Source organism: Branchiostoma floridae, chromosome 13 (assembly GCF_000003815.2).
Source record: "Branchiostoma floridae strain S238N-H82 chromosome 13, Bfl_VNyyK, whole genome shotgun sequence".
Taxonomy (NCBI): domain Eukaryota; kingdom Metazoa; phylum Chordata; class Leptocardii; order Amphioxiformes; family Branchiostomatidae; genus Branchiostoma; species Branchiostoma floridae.
The window spans coordinates 11,023,302-11,038,714 of NC_049991.1; the positions used below are offsets into that span (position 1 = coordinate 11,023,302).

Sequence of the window (15,413 nt, forward strand, 5' to 3'; positions counted from 1 at the left end):
ATGCCAAAACGCCAGTCTAACACTGATGCCGACCATAACCCTTCTGTCTGGACCTATTTAGAAGATGATTTTGTGTCTCATACCCGAACCATAACATGTGTAACAACCAGGAAGAGTATATATTTATTATACTCCCATGGCTTAACCTGTTGACTCCTTACAGATGATGTGCAGGTGGGCAGCACGGTAGCCTCGGTGTCAGGCAGGTTCATGGTGCTGCAGTCTGGCGACCTGCTCATCTCTCCTGCCAGGAAGGAGGACAGCGGCAGTTACATGTGCACCGCTGCCAACTCCATTGGTTCTGTCAGTGCTAATGCCACACTTACTGTGCAGAGTGAGTACAGTCACTTTCTTTATGTAGCGTTAGTATTTTTGTTGTCCAGGAAAACTGATGGACGCCAGATGCTTTGGCCCTTTACTAACTTAGTTCATGGCTAATGAGACCAACTTGGCCCAATACCCTTACCCAAACACTAACGTTAACCAGCAAGTTTGGTGGCCATGTTGGTAAAGGGGCGAAGCGTCCGGGATCCCAAACTGACTTTACTCATTAGTATTCTCCATAGTAGGCATGTCACACCAAAATTTTGGTTAAGGTTTAAGTTGCTGAAACTGCTTTCAAATTACAGATCAGATTCTTCTGATTACAATGCTTTTTATTGTGTTGAAATCCGACAATGCTGAAATTTTCTAGAATTTTTCAAAGTTGAAAAGTTGGACGTTTTTATTAGAAGAGGCTTATCTATTAGCCCTATGGGAACAGTTGACCTCGACATGGCACCGAAAATGACCACAAGCACACAGTTATTTACACACTTTTTAATGTATCTTCCAAACGCTTTAACAAATGTTCTTCAAATTTTCAGCACATGAAGATAATATTACTGGACAGACTATGATATTGTTTTCTCGACATATCATCATTACTTTGTATTAATTAATTCTAATTAACCCTAATAAATCTACTCATCCACAATAGTACCATTCAATTAATCTGCATTTCTTAAACATGCTACAAGCTTAAGAAAGAACTTCACGTTTCTAATTCAAAGTAAGACTAATCATTAAAAAGTGAAGTATTTTTGTAGTTTTCATTAATTACAAAATATGCAAATGAGGGTTATTACCCTCAATACTTCCAACAACACATGTAATTGTATCACTTGTCCCTATTTGAATTACATATTCCCTGAAATAAAACTAGACAGTGCTAACCTATATTGCATGTTGACGTAAGTACAGGAACGTATCCACACTTTTAGGAACATCAATAAATAATTAAGAATTTATGCTAATTAGCAATATGCTAATGATACATATATGGTGAAAACTATCCACACATTGGCTTTTAATCACATTTATGTTGTAGGCATACTTAAATGGGTTGTACAGATGTAAATTGCATGTTACTTTTAAGAACTTTTAACAATCAAATGATTAATTAGCAGTTGTCCTAATTAACATCGTAATTAATGACATTAGTAATAGTAAGTGCTAATTAGTATGCATACATGTTTTACCCATTCTAAAAAATAACTGTTTAGTTCAAGTAACTTTCTGATTATTATTAGTAGGTTGCTTTTCTATTCAGTTTCTCTTAACTTAGCTTTTCTTCTTTAAAAATCAAAACAATAAGATCAAATAACTTTCAATGTTCGTCACCAATTATTGCAACTCCAAACATGTCGTGTCAAAACTTGATCTGTTGTCTCGGTGTCTGCAGCCTTGTCTCTGGTGAGCAGTTTTGACAAGTCTCTATTTTGCTGTTTCCGCTGATCTGCCCAGGATATGTCCCTTTTGTGTCAACTAGAAAATTAAAAAATGATCTCGAAATTAATACCATGCAACTGACAAATTCATTGAGCATGGCAATAACGTGTCTGCACGCAACATATCATTTACGATAGTGAAACGTTTTTTTTTGTTACAAAATATGCCACATCATCGGTTATAAAAGGTATTCTACACAATACATAAAATATACTGCCATTCTGCGGTCAAATAGCGCAGAATTTATGATAATATGTTGAATTTATAGCGCAGACAATGTCCGCGGACGTCCGTGATGTCACGCCCCCTCCCCCTCCACGGCCGTGCGCGGGCTGCCAAAAAAACCTCTCAAATCGCATCGCTAAAGCCACAAGCCAAACTCGCGTAAATAGAAACAGAAACTACACCATGATGATCGCAATATATCTATATTTGTCACTGTGTATGAACAAAATTGCTAAATTCAAGAAAAATGGCAAAAATATCCACTTACTTTCGGAGGTTTCCCTGCTCTGACACATAACTTTCGCCAGGAATGACGTAGCAAAATTGTCCAACCACTGGAGTGAACCTTGATCTCTGCCCTTTCACCTGGAATCATTCCCAGAGTTCTCCGATGCACGGCGGCTTGTGGCTTTTGAGTTGAAAATTGCATCTCCGCCGGGCGGCCTTCGAAATAGCGTGCCGCGCGCGCGGCGTCAAAACGGGGCATTTTTCCGGCTGTATCTCCAACTTTTATGATTTTTAGCTCCTTATTATATGGATATTGTCAACTAAAAATAAGATAGTATCGTAGTCAACATTCCATAGATTATAGACAACGATTTTGATTGGCATTATTCAAGCAGTTGATTTTTAAGATTTTTTTAAAAACATTTACGGCCCCGCGGGCCGCTTCGTTCTAATGCGGGAAGGGGGTAGGTTTGACATGCCTATCCATAGACTCCAGCATCATCATGATATGACTTGAGCTTTAGACAAGATTTCTTTGTGGTTTGATGGTGTGTTGCATTTATTAACACAAGATTTTTACTCATTTTGCAGTTCAAACAGAGATCACGACACCCCCACGTGACCCTACGGAGGTTATCAAGGGTACAACAGCTGTGCTTGAGTGTGGCGTGTCACATGACACCAGCATCTCCATACACCTGTCCTGGTGGAAGGACGGGGAGCCCATCCGACCCGACAGTCGCTACACCATCACTGCACAGGGCTCTCTGCAGATCAGATCTGTGTTTGTGGCTGATGTGGGGATATACACATGTAACGTCACTTCAGCTGGGGGCAATGACTCAGCTAGTGCATACCTGCTGGTGAAAGGTGAGTGAACTTTGAGATTTCAATCTGTTTTTTTTTGCAATAGGACAGTTACAATTCTACTGTATTATGATTTCAGGGTAAGAATAAAGTGTGTTCTAGGAGGGATGGATGCTGTAAAAGTTTATCCCTTAAGTGGACCTTGGTCAAGAGTGTCCACAAGCTTGCCTTTCTACAAAAGGATTTCTGATTATTGATCTATTGTTTGACTTTCTATTTCATGTTACCTATTGTATCCCTGCCCTCTATAGAGCTGCCACACAAGCCCACAGGTGTTTCTGCTGTACTGAGTAATGTGGAGAACAGGGCCATCGTGTTGAACTGGGACATCCCCTTTGATGGCAACAGTCCCATCGAGAGGTTCGTCCTGGAGGTCAAAGAAGACAGTAAGTCTCCTCCATGTCAGCTTGGAGTTCAAGTTCCAGTTGTAATCATTTGCTTCAGCATATGCATTTTCAAATGCACATAATGTTTTTTTGTTAGTTCATTGTCATGATTACAATGTATGTTATGGGCAAGAGAGTTTTGAAATATAAACAATTATATTGCAGTGAAGTGCCACCTTTTATCAGACTTCAATGTGATATCTCAGATCAATACGGTAGAATATTACGTAGAGGAGTCTTTTTGCTAGAGTATAGAATAGTTTCTATTCTGTTTCCTTTGAAAGTTCAATTCTCGGTTTATTCTGTATCCTTCAGAAAGGAGTACTGTACTCTCTCCTTCCTCATCCCTCTCCAGTGAAGGTAAGTGTCCTGTCATGCTCCCCTGGCCTTTCTTTCCTTCTGTCTGTCCTCTGCAGGTCAAGTGACCCAACTAACTCTCTTTGCTTTTATACTCTATCCCCCTCAAAACTTGTGAATCACTTTGATTTCTTGTGATTTTTTTTTTTTTTTTGCTTTCACAATTTTATTTTGCTTGTTTTGACACACACTATGACAGACCATAATCCATTTATGTGAGCTAACTCAGCTTGTCAGTGTGCCGTGGTCAGACTACATTGTATGTGCTAACTTTAGATCAGAGATAGCTGTTTGACCCATGGCATAATAAATGAGTGCTTGCTGTGTGGCATGCTATTTGAAACTTTGCCGTGCTGAGTACTTTGTATATAAGTGTACTTGGTATACTAAGTTTGTCTGTCCCCTCCCAGATGAGGACTGGGCGGTGATGCAGTCCAGCGTAGACCCTGCCTCCACCAGCCTGGTGCTGCGGAACCTGCGCCCCTCCATGGGGTACCAGTTCCGCATCAAGGCTGTCAACCGCATCGGCGATGGACCATTTAGTGACCCCACACCGAGAGTCAGACTTCCTAATGAAGGTACGGTGCATTCTACCATTGATATGTCCCAAAAAGGTTGTACTTCATTTTGTAAGGATTTGACTTCTAAAACTTACTTCTTACGTTATATTTGGCTGCCTATGTTATCATTACCATACAACTATCCAAGAATGGAGCTCTTTGAGCCTGCAGATCTTTGTACAGTCAGTACCAGTGACAGATGTGCACATGGATTAAAAACTTTACAGTTCCAGACATAATAACTTTTCTGTCCCCCTCCTGCAGTACCTGATGCTCCTCCCCAGGGGGTGCTGGCAAGTGCCCGTGACACTGAGTCCATCATGCTGGAGTGGAGGGTGAGTCATTACACTATGTGTTAGACATTGTGGTGCTCTTATACTAATAGGATTATTGTCCCAATGGTTACAAAGAAGTCATTATTTTGTCTTTATCTGGATGAAATATAAAACAGAAGTTTTGAAAATATTAGTGGTTTTCATTCAGTTAAGACCTGGAATAAACAAAACGGTTGTACATTTGTATCAGGTTTAATTAGATCATATAGTCTGTTTAAGTCGCAATGCGTTGTAAGATTGGTATTGTTGATGCACTTGTACTGATACATTGTTTGTACATACTTGCTCCATTTGGCAGGCTCCACCAGAGGAGAACCAGAATGGAGACTTGTACGGCTACATGATCAGCTACAACATCATCGGACTGGGATCCTTTGCCGACGAAAGGAACATCACCGATCCATCAGCGACTAGCTACGTGCTAGATGGTCTGATCGTCTTCACTGAATACGAGATCCGCATAGCTGCCTACAATATAGAGGGTGTTGGGGTGTACAGTAATCCTATCACTCAGAGGACTGCAGAAGGAGGTAAGATGACATTGTTATTGTTGTTGCATGGGATGACAATGTTAACAAACTCCTTTGCCGATGCATATGGATGACTTCATGATATCCGGTTTATAGCAATAGTGGGTCTGTTGAAACCATAAAGCAGTGTTCGAACAAAATCGGACAGTATTGTGAAAAGACCGGTTATCATAACATTGATTTTGTATCCTATAGTTCCCACCCGAGCACCTGAACTTCAGGAGGTTACGTCTGTGAACTCTTCTGTATTGGAACTGACCTGGAGAGGCTGCAACACTGCCTACATCAATGGCATCAACCAAGGGTACAAGGTGGGCATGCGTATATAGGCTTCGTATATATGTGTAATATAGTGTTTTGGTCCAAAAAGACAATTTGTATTTGACAATGTCCTTCTTACATTGCAACGTCAAAATGCTAAAAGAACCTGCATGTTGACTGACTGAGTTAAAAATTCCTGCTTTTTGTTAATTGTACGCTCAAGCAAGACCACTAACAAAAGATATATGTTGCTGTGATCCTCAACAAACTCCACAGGAAAATGTTGTGTTGTCTTGCATGGTTTGATATGATATAAATCCAGGCATAGTAACCATGATTCATGTGTTTTCCAGATGAAAGCCTGGGGGTTTGACAGGGACCCCCTGCGACATCCCGCTAACATCACCCAGCTGGTGTTGCCTGGACCTAACCAGCAGACAGAACACATGGTCAACGTGCGCAAGTTTACTCGCTACCGCATCGGTGTGCTGTGCTACACCAGTGTGGGCGATGGCCCACTGAGTAATCTGATATTGGTCAGGACACTGGAAGATTGTAAGTACCTGTACTAGACATTTATCTTGTACCCCTTATGTAACAAGCATGAGGAGAAAGAAAAATTGACTTTTTAAATTTTTGTTATAGTTGCATAGATGCATATGATTAAGTACATAAAATTGCATGCATGCACTTATCGACCATTCCCTTTACCTCCCCAGACCCAGGCCCTGTGGACCGCCTGCGCTTTACAGAGGTGATTGACGAGTCATTCCTTGTGAGCTGGAGGCAGCCACGAGACGTGAACGGCGTTCTGCTGGGTAAGGCACTCAACAGAGTTGCTTAGATCTGTAGATTAACAGTTTGTTGGAATGTGGTGAGAACTTATCCTATGTTTAAAAACAAAACAACTTGGTTGGGGAGTCATCTGTCTGATATAGCTCAAAGAACATTGATGTCTCAGGATTGTAGGTACAATTTCTCCTTCTTTGTGATTGCAGGATACGAGGTTGGTGTTCAGGAGTTTAACCTGACCAGCACCCGTCAGGTGTACCCTGTAGAGAACGACACCCTTCAGTACCGCGTGACGGGACTCACCAGGCTCACCAAGTATGAGATTGATGTCCGTGCCAGAACAAGAGTGGGGCTTGGACCTGCTGTTGTCTCTACTATCACCTCAGGAGAAGTTCCAGGTTAGTGTACTGGGAAGTCAGGGATACAGCAAGGGGCGGTCTTGTGTATGAAGCAACTTGTAGCTTTTGTAGGAAAATAGTCACTTTAGTCTTGCTTTGTATGACTTGCACTACTTAAGTTCACATTGCCTATAAGTTATTCTAACAGTTTGTGCTATTAAAAAATGTGTCGTCGTTTATAATTGAAGTACTTTTCTGTAACCACAGAGCGACCGGAGCCCCCACAAAATGTAGCCATCTCAAGAGTGACAACAGATTCGGTCTACATCCAGTTCACCCCTGGGGACAGCGGAAAGACTTCCATTATCGAGTGGACCGTGGAAGCACAGGTTGGGGAAGACCCAGAGTGGCGGGTTGTGTATATCTCTAATGATGAGAATGCACTCTCCCTGACCATACCCAACCTGAGGCCGTACACGCACTATGTGTTTAGGATGAAGGCCTCCAACGTGGTAGGAGATAGTGTGTACACACCTGAGACCAGGAGGATACGAACCATCTCAGCACGTAAGTGTCTTAAAACAGTGTCACATATATCAGCATGTAAGTGTCACATATATCCCTTACATAAAGGTCGGTTAAACCGGTGAGTCTTTGCGTCTGCGATGGCATAAATTAGAAATTTATCTTTCCTGAACATAAAAGATTTAATGTGTAGCAGTGCAAAGTTTCTTAGGTTTGTGACGAGCAGTATGGTTCGTATATAGTTTCATCTAAATTTGTTGACTTTGCCAGTGTAGTTTGTAAAAAGTATGTCAGATTTACAAGGAGCCAGTTTAAAAGAGGCTTAGAACACAAGCTTCTGAATACAAGCGTCGTAAGTAAGGCTATGATTCAAGAAAGAGGAAGTAGTTTGTCTTGTGGTGTTAGCTGGAAATAAATCTTATATGTGAAATTTTTTTCAAACACAGCCCCAACTGGTAAGCCCAGGAATGTGACTCTTATTCCGGCCAGTGAGACATCTCTTCGAGTCCGTTGGGTGGTAAGTAGTCTCTGCAAAGGAAAATAAAGTCTTACTTTGACATCTTTTAGTGCTACACACTTGAACAAATGAAATGTTATTCTGCACACATAGCATTGTTCCCAAAGACTAAGATGATTGAAAATTTATTCTATAGTTAGTGTTAAAACTGTTTGTGCAAGCACTTTTAACCAAAATCCTGTTCAACGTTGTCATCAGCTGAATGCATTGCTTGAATCTAAACCAAAAGTATTTCCCTTCCCCAGCCCTTATCCCAGGACGAGTGGTTTGGTGCCATGCAGGGGTACCTTGTCCAGTATAACAAGTTGAATGAGACCCGGATCCAGCAGGCTCACGCCACAGACCCCTGGGCATTTGACTTTATCCTGGAGGGTCTGGAGGAATGGACAGCCTATGAGGTGCAGGTTCAGGCCTATAATGATGTAGGGAGTGGTCCATGGACTGAGCCTGTGGTAGAGCGGACAAGAGAGTCAGGTTAGTTTTTACTATTTGTACAAATAGTAGCCCCAGGCATCCTAAGATACTGGTTGCTAAGTAAGACAAGTTGCCATGTAAAGGACAGTTCATGTTTGCTCTATCCATGAAATCTTTTCTAGTAATGTATACAACACTGTGCCATGTTTCATGCTTTTGTCATCATCTGAGCCATATTTGCACCTTTTTCCTAGAGTTTATGGACTAAGACCTGTAGAAAAGAAACTTAACAACTTGGTCTGCATGGGGGGTCAAAATGCTAAGATACAAGATGTGGTTCTGGTAACACTGTGATGTTCTGTACCCCCCACAGTTCCCTCAGCAGGTCCTGACCCTGTATCAGCCTACGCTGCCAGTCCCACCAGCATCAACGTCACCTGGGGCAGGGTTCCAGAGAGTGATGAGAACGGGCTCATCCTGGGGTACAAGGTAACACCTTTTGTATGATGTGTGAGATGATGGCACTGTTCATTGTTGAATAGAGTTGTGATTTCCTAGTACAGAAAGAGAACAATTTAAAACAAAATATAATTTGATTTCATTATTTCAATGAGACATACATGTACATATACATGTACAAAGTATCCTGCTGAACAAATTTAAGATCGTTATACTTTGTTTGTTGAACAAACTTGTTTTAACCATTAGAAATTTGTCCTCTGCCCAACAGGTTATGTACACAGAATCTGAAGATGTGCAGGGGAATGCAGAAATCCAATACAAACAGGTGAACGGCAACAACACTAACGGCACCCTGGTGACTGGCCTGCGCAAGTTTGTGGAGTACGACATCCAAGTGTTGGCATTCACACGGGTAGGGGACGGCGTGCCTACAGATCCTCAGACTATCAAGACATTGGATGATGGTGAGTCCTGTATATGTATAGCCGGTATAACTCCCCAGCTTACAGGCATGTATAACAACAGTAGTGGCTATATTACATTGGACTTTTGCACATTTTGCTGCAATTATTGTTTAAACTGTCTAGTGAAGTTGCCTCTATTAAACATGCTGGTAATGAGTTCCAATCAGCGATAGTTCCAATAAAAAGTGGATTTACGGGTTGATAGCTCTAGTACTTGAGGGCATGACTATTTCTTGTTCTTTTTTTAATTTGTTTTTAATACTTTTTTTTAATACAGATTCGATTAGTAATGTTGATCAACTTGTTTTCTTTGTTCTTTCTTAGTCCCTGGTTCACCTGGAAACGTCATGTTCCCTTCTGTGACATTCACCGCTGGGAACACAGCATCTGTTACTGTGAGATGGGATTCTCCTCAGGAGCCTAACGGTGTTATTGAAGGTACGAGCAACCCTCCCGCTGAAGTTGAATATCACATAATGGATCAAAAGCAAATTTCACATGATAGTAGTGAGAATTGGAAATAGTGCTGTGTGATTTTTGCTATTGTAGCAGTACATGAAAATAGTAATTTCACATTGTAATTTAGGGCATATGCTTATCTATAGCATGCTAGGAATTGAAGATCAAGCAAACTGTTGTTGATTTATTTGCAGAATACCGGGTGGAGTACGGACTTGCTGACTCCAGAAACCGTAGGAAACGACAGGTGAACTACCAGGAACAGACCGTCGGTGCTAACAACCGTAGCCTGACTGTTACCAACCTGGCCAGGGACAGAACCTACAACTTCCGCATCACTGCCAAGACCCGTCACGGCTGGGGAGACCCAGAGACTGTTCAGGTCTACACCACTAACAGGAGAAGTGAGTCCTGCTATGCTTTTGCTTTCTGCCTAGCTTGAAATTAGTATGCATGAGGTTTGCTTGGGATTACAGGTAATATGCAGACTTGACTTTCAGGTGAAGTGCAGTTGTCCTTAAAGAGCTATAATTACTTTCAATGATAACATACTGCTGGTTACAAGTCATAAAACTATATATATGTCACAGGGGAGATTGGAATCCAGGAGGATTCGGAATCCTCCTAGGGGAGATTGGATTTCCAATCTCCCCTAGGGGAGATCAGAATTCCAATCTCCCCTAGGAGAATCTGGAATCCTCCTAGGGGAGATCGGAATTCCAATCTCCCCTAGGGGAGATTAGAATTCTTCTGGAGTTCTACTGGGATTCCAATCTCTCCTAGGAGAGATTGGAATTCTACCAGGATAATCTTTGAATCTACCAGGAATGGATTCAGAGTTTCAAACAATGCAACAAAGGATTTATAATTATTTCTAAGAATAAATCATCATATCTTATGCTTTATGGATGGATGAAATTGTTTTGGAAAGTAGACTGAATCATTTGAGTCACTAACTCATAATAATATAATGGTATGCAAATGTCACCAATATGTAAATTAGCACATTTGCATATGTCATTATAAGTTAGTGACTCTATACTTTAGAGGTCATATTCCAATCAAAGCCTGCAGTTCAAAATTTGGCAAAATTAACAGCTATTGAGTACATTTCAACAGTCAGACTTCAGTGTAGTTAACATTGACATAGAATCATTTCGCAACTTTGGAAGAACAATAACAACTGAAAAGTGATCATAGTGGCAAAATGCCAAAATATCAATCAGTTTCAAGATGTTACAGTTTCACACCTATTCAGATCAGTACATTTCACTAGTCAGACTTTAGTGTAGTTAACGTTGTAGAAGTGACACAAGTTTGGTATCCGTCAGTATAATTGTAAAAGTGACAATAGTGTAACATCCTTGAGTATAGTTCTGGTAGAATTCCAATCTCTCCTTAGCTAGGAGAATTCTTGATTCTCCTAGGGGAGATTGGAATTGCAGTAGAATGACAGAAGAATTCCAATGTCCCCTAGGGGAATCTGGAATGCCCCTAGGGGAGACTGGAAATACAGAAGAATTCCAATTTCCCCTAGGGGAGATTGGAATTCCAATCTCCCCTAGGAGGATTCCGAATCCCCCTGGATTCCAATCTCCCCTGTGACATATATAAAAGATAATAGAATTCCGCGTTGGTTCAGTGAATCAAATTCTGTCTATGGTGATTTCTTAGTGTTGCTCAGAGAAACGTTTTACTTGTACAAAAAAGACTTAGTGTTAAAATTGCATGAGTTGTTGACATCTCTTATTTCTTACTCCGTTTTCCCCGCAGATCGCCCATCCATACCTGGACGCCCTGCAGTCCCCCAGGACGAGGTCCGGTCCCGCCAGGCCACGATGACATGGCTGCCGAGCAGCGATGGAAACGCTCCCCTGCGTTATTACATCGTACAGACGTACAAGGGCTCCCGCGGGCCATGGGTCAACCGACCGGAGCAAGTCGATCCCTCGCTCTCAGTATATGTTCTGACAGAGTAAGTATATGAAGGACATACATGAAGTATATTCTTTTAGGTGTCTTTTGTTTCTTTGATGTACACTTCTCACCATTTGTAAAATGTAAATGATGTAATACGAAGACCTATAGAATAGATACATGTAGTTATGAGACCATTCCCTACAGATGTGAGCTGTTCAGTAAGGAATGACTAGCATAAATTGTTTTTGCACTGAGTGATAATATGGTTGTTCTGCTTCCACCCAGTCTGCAGCCCTACACCACCTACAAGGTGCGCATCAGAGCAGGCAATGATATTGGTGAAAGTGACTGGAGTTTGGAGTCCAACACGTTCACCACTTTACAAGCAGGTAAGCTGCTACATTAACATGTTCAATTATGGAGCATTTATCTATTGTTTGCTTCAGGCGATTGGCCTTTATCAACCCACCTTTGAAGAACATCACACAAAGCCATCTGTAGACACATAGAACATAAATACTGACATAAATAGTTTTGGTAACTAATTATTCATAAACCAGGCATTGTTATAAGTACTGAGCAGATTTAAGTGTTGATTGTCACACATGCCCAAGTGTTACCTTTACAATGTTGAAAACTGAACCACAACATTGTGTCTTCTGCACCACTAAGTATACATGTACGTGTTACTAGAGTGTGAAAGAGACGTACCAACCTGACACCCTCAACCCTTTCATTTCAGCTCCAAGCGGCCCGCCAACCATCACTGACTACTACCCTTACACAACTACCTCAGTCAAGGTCATCTGGCGGGTAAGTCTACATTATGAAACAAGCAATGCCTTTAAATCTGTATCTGCACAAATGTCTATGTCACTTTCTTTGGCAGTAGATTTTAGATCTTTTGATTCATATGTATTAGAAAAGAACAATACATAGCAGCCTTATGCATTCAGTAGCTTCTTTAAAAAATCAATAGGTATGTTGACAGCCTCTAGCTGAATCTTAGCTCTGCTAGACCAAAATAGATCACAGGATATCTCTCACAAGGCGGGCAATGATTATGCTGACAACTGTTCAACAAATATATGTTATGAATATGCACCTTTCTCCTCAGGCACCGCCTTCCAACACCCACAATGGAGCCATAACAGGATACCGTGTCCAGTACCGTAAGCTGCCGACACTCGACAGGTTCACCACCATCATGCTGGACGACCCGAATGTCAGGCAGTACGAGCTCACTTCCCTGGAGAAGTTTGAGACGTATGAAATCAAGGTGAACGCCTTCAACGTGATGGGCCAGGGGCCGGCCAGCAGTACAGTGGAGATCACCACTGGTGCAGCAGGTAAAGAGTGGCAATTATATACTGACAAGGAACAATTGGGGAAGGGATTGGGAAAGTCCAGGAGTGTCATGACAAATATATGTTACATTTATGTTTTCACAGTGAAATTGGCTATCCATATCATGTCTTGCACAGAGAAATACTAAATAGATTATATAGTAAAACACTACTATATGAAGGATTGGGGTGATAAACTTCTATTGAGAATTGTGCAGTAACATCTGACAGAAATACTTCATTTTATTGTTGTTATGGCATTTGCAAAGCAAACTTATGTGTTCTGTTCTCTCCCCAGTTCCTCGGCTGCCACCCTCCAATGTGCAGATTGTACAGGTGCAGGCCACCACCATGTCAATCACATGGACAGCTCCACCTGCTAACACAACCAACGGAGACATCCAGGGTTACAAGGTAACCTACACAGCTTCATGTCTCCCCCAAAGCATGGGGTTTAATCATAGTTTTCAGACTTGGGTCATTGCAGCTGTAGAGATAGATCCTCTGTGAAAATGCCAATACGCCTGATAAATTTTCTACTCGTCTGCCAATCAGGCAACTTTATACCAAGAAATGCAGTAGACACAATTATCATACTCATGTATGGTTTGAACTTTTCTGCACAGGTGCATTACTGGATCCATGAACAGAAACAGACCACCGAGCGGATGTCAGCAGTACTGCAGCCAGTGACCCAGCACCGGCTGTTGGGGCTGCACAGTTACACCACATACTGGATTCAAGTCTCCTGTTTTAATGCAGCAGGGGACAGCAACCGCAGCAGTCCGGCTGTACGGGCTCGCACTGAACAAGCAGGTGAAGACCATCTCTTTCAACTACTGTATTGCCGCCCCTGTTGAAGAACGTTACATATGGCTTCAAATAGAAGTGTCCCTAATATTGTATAACGCAATATACCACATGCCATTTGCTGATGAGCTTTTTTTTATACTTTTGCTGTAAGTGTCTTTAAAACCGGTGGAATCTGTTGACATGTCATGTGTGTTGTGTTTCTCTACAGAGCCTGGTCGTCCTGGGCCCATATCATTCTCCACCATAGCCTGTTCCCTGAATGAGCTGAGGGTGAATTGGGAATTACCTCAGCACCCCAACGGGCCCCTGACAGGGTACAGAGTCTCCTATGAACCAGACCAACCAGTCCAAGGTAGGTTATATATATGTGTTGTGTGCTGCTGAGCCACAGAGATGTACATGCCATAATAAGTAAAACAATATGTCTTTTGGGAGGTTTTTTAGTGCCTAGTAACATGAACAGACATGCAGTCTTCTATAAGACGTAAGAAGTAAATCTTGTTTTAAACTTGCTGACAAACAAGAAGTTACTTTTGTGCATTACAAAATCGTTCAGTGAAATGTATTTGCCCATACCAAATTTTGGTGTGCTTTTATGCTTCAGTGGAGTTTCTTATGTGTTATGTTTCTGTAGGCATCAGTACCTCAGTGATGGTGGATGTGGTGGGAACACAGCGCAGCCTGCATGTGAAGGAACTGAGGGAGCAGGTCAGATACGTGTTCCGTGTGCGTGCACGGACAGCCATCGGGTATGGAGATGAAGTCATAGGGAACTACACAACTGGACCTGGCATTGGTAAGAACAGCACTACTTAAAAATTGTATACATTGGTTAGAAGTATTTTTGGAAGTTCCGTGATTTAACAGGGTGATTCTCTCAGATTAGGAAGAAAATATAAAATCCCAATTAATTACAAGGTGTTTTTTTCCGAGTTGAAGATTTAGAATAAGACAGTGAATATGTGTTAATTTTATTTTTCTGGTGATTAAAAATGTATGCAATATTTTTCCTTCAATATTATTTCCAGGCCAACTCTTGTCACAAAGCAAATGATATGTCTCCATTTGTTTCTGTTATCTTCTTTCCTGTTGGTGTCCAATGTTGGTGTATGATGTGTGTACTGTTAGTGCATGATGTGTGTACTGTTGTCTGTGCAGGTGGCCCAGGTGCTCCGTCCAAGCCCTCCATGAGGATTGACAAGGACTCTGTGTTCCTGCAGTGGTCTGCTCCGTCCTCCACCGGATCCTCCACCATCACACAGTATGTGGTGGAGAAGAGACCAGAAGGTGACTGAGCTGTTCTCATGCATTTCTCCAACTGTGTTGTTTAAGTATTGAAGCCAATGCACTAGCCTAATTAGATCTCGCTTATAGCAGCCAGCCCAACAGCTGCCGGCCTCCTAAGAGGGGCCAACAGAGCCTGGATAGCAGAGTTTGTGTCATACACTACCAACACACCACCTTTGCAGTGTTAACTGGCTCAGCCTGTCAAATGGCACATCACACATAAGCTCTGTTTATCCTACTCTAATCATTGTTTAAAGCCATTTTAAACACCTACTTCTTGTTTGATAACACCAGGACTTATCATTGATTCTTGTTCTTTTCTGTGCTGTGCAGTGAATTAGAATTAGAAATTGTACTAACCTGTGCAGGACAGGTATAATTGTGCCTGCATGCCTCGTTGTGGGGTAGACTGAATCGAAGAAGGACTTCAGGTGTATCTGAGCCTGACCACCCCCATGTAGCCTCACTTGGTAGCTCCCAAAGTTGAAAGGTCACGGGTTACCCATGATTCCTCGCCGCGCATGCGCATCACTCTAATTTTTAGAGCGTACTGTAAA

General features: G+C 41.8%; 1 protein-coding gene and 1 long non-coding RNA gene across 7 annotated transcripts in view; one reads left to right on the forward strand and one right to left on the reverse strand.

Moving 5' to 3' along the window:
• Nucleotides 1-15,413, forward strand: part of LOC118428942 (protein sidekick-2-like) — a 52,516-nt gene that overhangs the window by 27,855 nt on the left and 9,248 nt on the right. For 5 of the 6 annotated variants that reach the window (XM_035839237.1, XM_035839240.1, XM_035839241.1 and 2 more), the window contains 27 exons: nt 164-334; nt 2,815-3,093; nt 3,342-3,476; nt 3,792-3,836; nt 4,244-4,411; nt 4,658-4,728; nt 5,027-5,258; nt 5,454-5,569; nt 5,873-6,074; nt 6,239-6,337; nt 6,518-6,709; nt 6,917-7,216; nt 7,621-7,691; nt 7,937-8,165; nt 8,479-8,594; nt 8,836-9,031; nt 9,356-9,469; nt 9,685-9,894; nt 11,264-11,465; nt 11,696-11,799; nt 12,153-12,223; nt 12,528-12,759; nt 13,055-13,170; nt 13,383-13,572; nt 13,778-13,921; nt 14,204-14,365; nt 14,728-14,856. In XM_035839237.1, the coding sequence (XP_035695130.1) occupies nt 164-334; nt 2,815-3,093; nt 3,342-3,476; nt 3,792-3,836; nt 4,244-4,411; nt 4,658-4,728; nt 5,027-5,258; nt 5,454-5,569; nt 5,873-6,074; nt 6,239-6,337; nt 6,518-6,709; nt 6,917-7,216; nt 7,621-7,691; nt 7,937-8,165; nt 8,479-8,594; nt 8,836-9,031; nt 9,356-9,469; nt 9,685-9,894; nt 11,264-11,465; nt 11,696-11,799; nt 12,153-12,223; nt 12,528-12,759; nt 13,055-13,170; nt 13,383-13,572; nt 13,778-13,921; nt 14,204-14,365; nt 14,728-14,856 (4,296 nt within the window). The remainder of the gene's footprint in view (nt 1-163; nt 335-2,814; nt 3,094-3,341; nt 3,477-3,791; nt 3,837-4,243; nt 4,412-4,657; nt 4,729-5,026; nt 5,259-5,453; nt 5,570-5,872; nt 6,075-6,238; nt 6,338-6,517; nt 6,710-6,916; nt 7,217-7,620; nt 7,692-7,936; nt 8,166-8,478; nt 8,595-8,835; nt 9,032-9,355; nt 9,470-9,684; nt 9,895-11,263; nt 11,466-11,695; nt 11,800-12,152; nt 12,224-12,527; nt 12,760-13,054; nt 13,171-13,382; nt 13,573-13,777; nt 13,922-14,203; nt 14,366-14,727; nt 14,857-15,413) is intronic. The other variant, XM_035839243.1, reaches the window with a different exon arrangement.
• Nucleotides 804-2,705, reverse strand: LOC118429051. Its single transcript, XR_004832704.1, has 2 exons — nt 2,264-2,705; nt 804-1,806 (listed from the first exon to the last, which is right to left on the reverse strand). It is a non-coding gene; the product is annotated as an uncharacterized LOC118429051 (long non-coding RNA).